This window comes from Cebus imitator, unplaced genomic scaffold, assembly GCF_001604975.1.
Source record: "Cebus imitator isolate Cc_AM_T3 unplaced genomic scaffold, Cebus_imitator-1.0 Scaffold457, whole genome shotgun sequence".
NCBI classification, from domain to species: Eukaryota; Metazoa; Chordata; class Mammalia; order Primates; family Cebidae; genus Cebus; species Cebus imitator.
Window position 1 is genome coordinate 1,367,046 of NW_016107772.1, and position 9,049 is coordinate 1,376,094.

The 9,049-nt window shown below is 35.1% G+C and overlaps 1 protein-coding gene across 7 annotated transcripts in view; it reads right to left on the reverse strand.

Moving 5' to 3' along the window:
* KBTBD12 (kelch repeat and BTB domain containing 12) overlaps window positions 1–9,049 on the reverse strand; it is a 69,696-nt gene that overhangs the window by 50,818 nt on the left and 9,829 nt on the right. For 6 of the 7 annotated variants that reach the window (XR_005197318.1, XR_005197319.1, XR_005197320.1 and 3 more), the window contains exons 3-4: window positions 6,560–6,830; window positions 4,320–4,470 (exon numbers count right to left, since the gene is read on the reverse strand). Coding sequence is in view for 2 of the 7 variants with exons in the window: in XM_017511954.2 (XP_017367443.1) it covers window positions 4,320–4,470; window positions 6,560–6,830 (422 nt within the window). In the remaining 5 variants the exon portion in view is untranslated. Of the gene's footprint in view, window positions 1–1,912; window positions 2,069–4,319; window positions 4,471–6,559; window positions 6,831–9,049 lie in introns of those variants that run through there. The other variant, XM_017511955.2, reaches the window with a different exon arrangement.

The window sequence follows — 9,049 nt, forward strand, 5'->3', positions numbered from 1 at the left end:
ATCTGCCCACCTTGGCCTCCAAAGTGCTGGGATTATAGGTATAATAGGAATAATCCTATTATAGGATTATTCTCATTAAACATCTGTTTGTATGTTTGATATTATTCCACCTGACTCTGAGTCCTGCTAATTTTTCTCCAACTTTTTTCTCTCTTCTTCAGATCATATAATCTTTATGGATTTCAAGTTCATTGATTCTTTCTTCTAACATCTCAAATGTGCTTCTGAGCCCCTTCAGTGCATTTTTATTTGGTTTATTGTCCTTCACAAGTTAGAATTTCTATTATTTTTTAGACAATTTCTATTCTTTTTATCAGTATCATAGTGGGCTCATTGACATATTTTCCTTTAATTCTTTAATATTGGTTTTCATTAATTCTTTGAACATGTATTTGACAGTCACTTTGAAGACTGCCTCCTAAATTCAACATCTAGGCTCACTCCCTGGATGAGACAGCGTTTATTGAATACTTCTGTATCACTCCCACCCTCAAATGGGTTACACATTTCTCTTTCTTTTCTTTCTCATGTGTTGTAATTTTTTTGTTGGTACTGGATATTATGGATATTATACAGTAGCAACTTTTTATCCTGATTTTCTTTTTTTCCCTGAGGGTTTCTTTCTTTTCTGGTTTTTGACTGCCTTTTTGTTGCTGTTTGTTTTTAAGTAATTTGCCTAAATTAAATATGCCTCTTCTACCGTTTGCAGCTATCTCTCCTCTGTTTTCAGAAATTATCATTTTTTATATTTTAGCCTATGAGTTATTTTTATTTCTGCATAGCTTAGTCACTGTCAATGACTAGTGGTTGTGGTCAAACACCAGTAAGCCTTCTACCCTCTCCTGGTGGATCTGCATGAGAGTACATTAGAAGTTCAGACAGTTTTCAAGTCTATTGTGACTTTTACCTTTCGCCTGTCCCTCCTGGGTCTGCTCTATACATGTGCTCAATCTTCCAGTCATCTAGGAATGTGTGGAGAGCTTGGGCCCTCTTAAGTCTCCCCTGGATTGCATGAAGTCAGGGCTGTGTGGAGAACTTCAGCCCTCTTTGGTGCTGCATGTTTATGAAGCTTTCTTGGCCTCCAGGAGATGATTTTATCACGTCTCTCTATGACTTTCTCATTTCCAGGATTTTCCTGTTAAATTTCTGGCCAGTTCTTTTGTCTGCTGTTGTACCAACCAGGACTAAAATCTCAGGCTAGAACTGTAGGCTTTTCCCATTTTCCACTGTGAGTGTGGGTTTTCCACCATCTACTCACAAACATGTCGGCCCCCTTTAGCAAAAAAAGCTTCTGATTTTTGTAGCCAGCCCTACTCTAGCAGTATTACTATGATAAATGAGCTGTGGTGAGGGACAGGGCCAGCCTCACAAGAGAATGCTACAGACTGCCTGAAGTCTTACTTCAAGCTCAGTACTGTTTTTAAACAAAAAAATTCTTCTCAATTGTTATTTATGATTGATTTCTAAATTTGTCTAAAACAAAATGGTTGTTTTTGACAAATTTGCCTGGTTTTATGGTTTGTCTGAGTATAGAATGTTGACTTTTTCAGTTCTTCATAGTTGGAAGTCTCCTGCTTTTATTTGGCTTTTGGCCTGCTAAATTCTTACTGGCATGTCAGATCTTAAAAGGTTTTTAAAGATAGGCTTTACAATGTTTTTAGGGTTTTTTTAGTTGGAGGATGAGTCTAGATATCTAGCCAGCTATACAGAAGACAGTTAATAATTTATCTACTTTTATGACTATTAAGTGAAACTGTTAAGCAAAGAATTTAGCAAAGTGTCTGTAACAAAGGGGCTCAATAGTTATAATGTCTGAACACTTATATTGTAGGAATTATACATATATTATTTTATCTTAATATTTCAAAGAGGTAGGCATTCTCATTTTAATATTAGCAACAACAACAAAGAAAAAGATTTACCAGACCAAGAACATACAGGTAGTAAGTCAGGATTTCAATTCAAATATGCTCAACTCCAAAACTGGTGCCTTCCCTACTTTACCATGCTGCCTTCCTGGTGAAGAAGGTTTCAGTGGCTGCTTTTTGGGAGATACCCTGTAGACCATCTAGGACATAATAAGAAATTAAATCCATTATAGGGATTAGAAAGAGGGCTTATTGTTATACTAATTGACAGTGACCCAAAACATAGTAGGGGTACATACAGATGCCTAAAAGCAGATAGGGCTTTTGCTAAGATAATGTGAGTCACTGAAACTAATAAGGTTTTAAGGTTCTATACGATAGTTGCCCAAATTCCAATTATATATACAGTGAACAATTAAATATGAACTAAGACTGCTACAAAAATACCTAAACAACTGAACTACATTTCATTTCAAAGCTTATAAATATATTTGGGAATTAAGTAGCAAATGTTGAAGAAGTTGACTCTTTTGGGCTGAATCTTATGAAGTGGTAAAGCTTACTGGGGGGATCATGAATCTGTTCTCCAGTTCTGAATATTCAGAAACTAGAGTGTAAGCTACTGTGAAAACCTTCCTAATTAGTCTCTCCGCTTCCAGTGTGTTCCTTATATGCTTACCTCACCAGTTTTCCTAAAACATTCTTTAATCATGTTGCTTCTGTGTGGTTTCTCACTGTTCACTAGTAATTCCTTAATTCTTCATCCAAAGGCCTCTATTAATCTGGTTCTCAGTTTACTACTCAGCTCTTTGTCTCTCACAATTCCCTGTCCTTGGTGGGCTCATTTATGCTCCCCTTTTACCCTCTACTCTCACCACTTTCATTCTCATCTCCAAACCACTGCTTATTCCATTCTCCTTATTATTATTATTTTTTTACCCCTACCATTGCACCCTTTCTTGGAGCACACGCTTTTCTAGATTTCATCCACTCAAATCTTACAAGTTCTTTTAAATCTACCTCCTTTCATTCATTCAATGGACAGTGTTCATGAAATAAAGTGTAAGCTCCCACAAGTGCCTTTCCCATGTAGTTTATCAAACAATATATTATCATTCAAATTCCACCTCTAGCCTAGTTGTGGCTCCACATTAGGGGGAAATCTCATTCTGGTCCAAATGATATATCACTTTTATCCACTTTTGGCTGCCCCCAACTTTAATGGTTAGTAGATAGGGCCTTTTTCCCCTTAAGTGATACACCTATCTGAGGTGATCTACCATAGGTTAGGGATTGTCTCTTTGGGGCTGTGACATAGTATATGGTTATAACAAAGTAAGAAATATATATCCAGAGAAAAAACTTAATTATAAGTGAATCTCATAACTGAGGTAGTCATAGATTATGGTGCATAATGTTCTTGTTCTTAAATTCATAAAATAACTACTAATGCTTGAGTGCATTAATTATTTTACTTCATGCTGTGCAAACAGCTAAGAGATAATGGCCTCCCTTTGGTAAAAAAAAATCATAATAATACTTTCTATTTAAATGCTTAGTTTGCTTCCACCCCTATTTCATATTTCTTCCTTGCCATTTCTTTGCTATCCATCATCGTCCCCATGGTTTTCCAGTTAGCCATCAATGCAGATTGGATGAAATAAAGAATTGGCATAGGTGTCATTTCATCAATCCAGTCAACCTCCCTGCCTCAGTCTTTCTTTCCCATACTTACGGGAGGTGAGGGAAGGTGACAGAGGATAATGTTAGGCAGATGAAATGTACTTAAAAGAGCTAAGGACTTAACAAAACAGGAAAAATCAAGGAGTGGAGAAGGATAGGGGATACACAGCAGATGTTATGGAATTGTTTTTACCCAGTGTAGTGGAACTAAGTCTTTTCCAGTTCTTGCTAGTTATAGTTAGTACAAGACCACACATAAAAGAGGTTCAAGACACACATAAGAAAAAAGTGCATTCAGATGAAAATTGTTTGATAACACCTCTCTAGAAACTTGGTAGGTTAGGCAAAATGAGGATTGGCACAATCTGTGGCATAGTCTTACCTAAGGTGGCTTTCTCTTCTAATGGCACAGATCCATCACAGTTGATACAAAAGCCCATATTTCATTGACTAAAAATGGCCAAAGGCTTATTCCTATTTCAAAGTATATTACTTGATAGTATATATAAGAATGTATCATTATTGTTTTTACATTCCAAGGCACTTGTAAAAGCCATAAAAATAATTTTGCTCTCACTATGTCAATGGACTTCCTTTAATCTTATTTGACTGTGTTCTAGAAAACAAGAAATAAAAGACAAAGTTCAGCTACTTGTATATAAATTTGAACTGGGATACAACAGCAAAGGAGAACGTTTCATTTTTGCTGAGGCAAACTGCTAAGGAAAATAAAAGTAGTTATGCTGTTAGCAATCTGCTTCTTCTTACCCAGAACATAAATCTCACTGTTGACTACAGCTGTACTGAATCGGTACTTAGAGTACTTCATGGGTGCCCGCACACTCCATTGATCTTGGCTGGGGTCATACTGCAACAGTTTGTTGCTTAATCGATCAGGTTCTTCATCAGGAAGATCCATCTGTATGAAATATGACAGCCAATATAATAACATACAATTTAGTGATCTTTGTGAGTACATGAATGCAATTAATCAAAGCAGACAGCCAAGGAGATAAATAGAGGTTAACTACAGTGACTCATACTCACAAACACACCAAACCCCATGACTTGGATTATAAGTATACTGTCAATATCAGAGGTATTTATATTCTAAAATAATGAGCCTAAGGTGTTCAGTTATAGCAGACAATCTGTGATCTTAGCAGTGGAACATTCATTACAGCTTTTTTTTTTTTTAAAGAAGCAACTGCAAAGCCTTAAAAATAAAACCAAGCTCTCTTGAATAGTATTTAAAGTGTAATTCTATTTTACCAAACTTTATAGTTGTTGATTTTAATATTTGTGAGAAACTAATTTTAATAATTTATAAGGCATTTTCTTTATATTTTTCTAATCCATATGAAACAAAGTTGCCAAAACATTTTAGTGTCTTTGTAATTATTTTTACACCACAATTATGACTTACATAGAAATGTCATGAATTCATTTTTCAAGATTTATGGACTAATATAAATTATTTGCAGTTATTTTAACGTACTTATTTTATAAATTTTTAATGACTAGAGAAGGTACAAATTAAACAACTTTATTTTTACATAGATGTGGCTTTTCCTATTCATAAATGTTAGGAGAAATAATGTTTTTTGTATACATGTATGTGGAACTTTATATGACTTCAAACTGAGGATTCATGAGTATCATTTTTTTGGGATGCAAGTGTTCAACAAAGAAATAACTGGCATATTTATGAAAGTTTATGCAATTAATTTTAGTTAACTACTCTAAATACACCAAGAGTTATGCTCACCATGGCACATGCACAACCCTGTGTGATCTTGCAATTTAGCATGTTATACAAGGTACTTAATCAGGCAGCAAAGCCTTTCCTCCGTGCAGTTAACATCCACCTTTTCTGTTCAGAGACTTTATAAATTAACAAACGATGACTTTATAGTTTTAATTTTCCTTCTAATTTAAGTACTTAATCTCTATTTTAGTGAAAGAAATGCAAAGAAAAGCTTCTAAGTTGTTTTTGGAGCTTATTCATGCAAAATTAACTATGTAAATGGATAGTTTTGAAAAAATGATGAAAATCTGTCAGGGTTCTCCTGCTAGCTGTGATGAAATCTGTACTACTTTTTGACATAGAGCAGAAAATTTTAAATGTGTTAAATGTGAGGTTTAAGTTGTTAAAACAGGTATGATATACTATAAATAAATGGCGAAATCCAAGCTTCTGGAATGAATGCAAATAGCATCAGTTTTATCATGAAGCAAAATTGGAGAAACAAAAAATAATATAGGCAAAAATAAATTTACTATATACCACGAGGATGACCTATGAGTGAGTGAGATTAGTGTTTTTAGAAAGTGCAGCTGGCCAGGGCATAAGGCAGCTGGTGTGATGCTATCAAAAGTGCTCCCAGGCACCTAGAGAGGACATCCAGAGGGGAGGGAGAAGGCCACTGTGGCCACACACCCCTGATTTTTCATTCTGGTTTGCCATCACTTCACTGGGCTTCAAGAGAAACACCCTTATTCTGGGTTCTCCTCTGCCTGCGGATGCCCAATAAAAACATCAAGTGTTACAATCACAGTATGCTTTCATAGAAATGATTGTGCCATCACTGATCAGTATTCTAGTGTCTCACTTAGGGTAAGAATTTTAAATATGGAAAAGAACAATGATTTACTTGCTTTAGGTCACAGAGCTGGATGGGGATCCAGCTTTTCTTCCTCCTAGTTAGATGCTCCTTACAGATAATCCCACATCACAAACATCTTTCATAATTAGCAAGGATGGGAGGATTATGAAGAACACAGCATGAATAGTGAATCAAGTCATGTCTATGAAAACACACTTTAAAAACCCATTCTGCTAAATTGTTTTAACACTTTAAAACCTTAAGTTACATTCTATAAAACAGAAAGCATTTTACCAAAATATAAGTCATACTCTTTTAGTATTCAACAACTACAACAATTTTTAACATAGCAGCCAGCCTCAGTATAGCCATGCCAATTGTGTATACAGAAAATTTCTTAACCTGAGGGGTCCAGCCTCCAATCACATAAAGTTTATTATTCACTGTCACTACAGCATGACATGCCAATTGCAGTGGAAGGGGAGACACCCTTTTCCAATTGTCCCGTTCTACAGAGTACTTATCAACATAGTTTGTAATAAGATACTGGTTTTTAATTTTCATCTGTCCTCCTATAACATAGAGGTCATTATGAATACTGCCCAGAGCATAGAGTTCTCGAAATTCAGCTGTACATAACTTTTCCCAAAACTGGTTTCCTCTATCATGATACCTGCAAATCAAGAGAGAGAGAGAGTATCCAGGATTAGAGGTAACATGAAAGCAATTTACCCAAGAAATACACTTATTTATTTTCTGACCAAAAATAATGAGATATGGTTCTTTCAATTGGAGGACAAAAAACATTAATACAAGATAGTGATATACATTTGCTTTTTTTTTTAAGCCATGATGAACAAAATATAATTTGCCTTAAAATAATTAACCACATATACCTGAAGAATTTTAGAAAAAAATATAGAGAAAAAGTATAGATTATCCAGGACTAGCCTTCATTTTCTAATTGCAAGAAAGAAAATCAAGAATGAATAGAAAGCTTTTCAGCAAATCATTTGTAATTTTACCATAAAAGTAAGCAAAAATACAAGTATGCCTTATTCTATGGACAAGAAATATCATTTTAACATGAACATTAAAGAAATCACAGTTTTAGGGCAGAGAATCTAAAAACATCTCAATTCATAAATTTCTCATATGTAGAATTTTAAGAACTGCTGTGGTTCCAGCTGGCTTACAGTTGGGTCAAGAGTACTGTGTAGAGTCACAGTACTTACAGTTGGGTCAAGAGTCTGTTGGGCACTTAACATCCATTTTAATCTACTAGATATGGCAATTTTGGTAATTTCTTCCAGAGTATCAGTCTAAGAAGAGACTTAAGAGCTAGGGACACTAGTATTTATGGTCTCTCAGTGCCTTTTAGAGTCCAACACATTAACTGGTTATGTGTTTGATGGGGCATTATATGGTCACTGCGTAGATGAGTTTGTGGCTGTCTTTGTCTTGCACCATGATAATGGTAAGTCTTATCTCCAATCATGATTGAAGATACACAGTCTGAGAAGGACAAAAGTACTTAATGGGGACAGTGGGATAAAATATGTGAAATTAAATGTGCCAGAAAATCCAGCAAGTACATCTGGAATTCAAAATTAAACAAAACACAAAAAACAGAAAAACATGGAAATTAAGAAAAAAGTTGTTAGTTTAGAAATAAATGAGAAAATTATGATATTTTTTGTTTTATACAGAGTACAATTTTTAAGTATAGACTACTTATCTTTCATTTAACACCTGGCTGTTAAGTCTATGATAGGAATTTTCCCAGTTGTCTAAGCCAACTCTTCCCTTCTTTCCCAGAGAGACCTCTTTACTTGAGGCTTGACAGGGAAGTTGGAAGGCATGCTCCTTTCTAAGGGGGCATGCCTGGCTTGTCACAGCTGAAGGCAGAAATTTATCAAACCTTATAATGGCTGTCTTCTATGTAATTTTAGGCAGAAAACCAAAGTCTCTAGAATCACAGGTGATATTTTCATCACTATTTTTAATTGCATAAATTTTAGAAGAGAAAGGAGGAATAGGTATCTGTAATGTATGTTGGGGCTACCAAAGTAAAGCCAACTGAATGAATATATAAATGAACTTTAAAAAATGGGTTTGGATTTTCTGAGACATAGTCTAAGAAAATAGGCTAGGAGTGAAGTACATCCCATAAAGGTTAGGAAGTAGATGTTTGCTGGGTGACTTGCTAATCTGATTTTGTTTTCACATTTAGAACTGAAAACAGGGAGAGATAATGCCCAGATAAAACTCTAAAACTTACTATTAAGTGGCTATGACATAAAAAAAAATAGTGACAAAAGCATTCATTGTTAAAGAGGTTGATAGTTTAAAGGCAAATGGAGATAAGTGAAGGAGACAGAAAGGTACATCTTTTTTGGAAGAAATAATCTTCCAGAGTACTAGTCTACTTCCTTTTTTAAGTCAATAAGAAATGTATCTGCATGGAAATCTATGAGTAGCGGCAAACTGAAGAGCATCTGGACAAAGATCAAAAGACAAATAATATAACAGGGATGTAGCACAGGATGATAAATTTCTCATCCATATCACGAAAATGGCACCACAGTGACCTTCAGTAATGCTAGGAGATTTTAATTACATAGATCATCAGCTGGAAGTCCCATTTAAGCCTAAAGCAATACTTCTGACAGTTTCATTATTGGAGGAAATGATGGTGGTAACTAATAACTTTTACCCTAACCCTGACCAATGTGGAGGAGATGGTTGGTGATGGGAACCTGGTTGAGTTCAAGATAAATAGGAGGGAAAGCATGGGGTATATAGTTAGGCATTTGCTGTTAGACAGGGAAATGGGCTTTCAACAAGTTAAAAGGAAAGACGTTTGAGGACCAAAACTGAGACACTTTGACA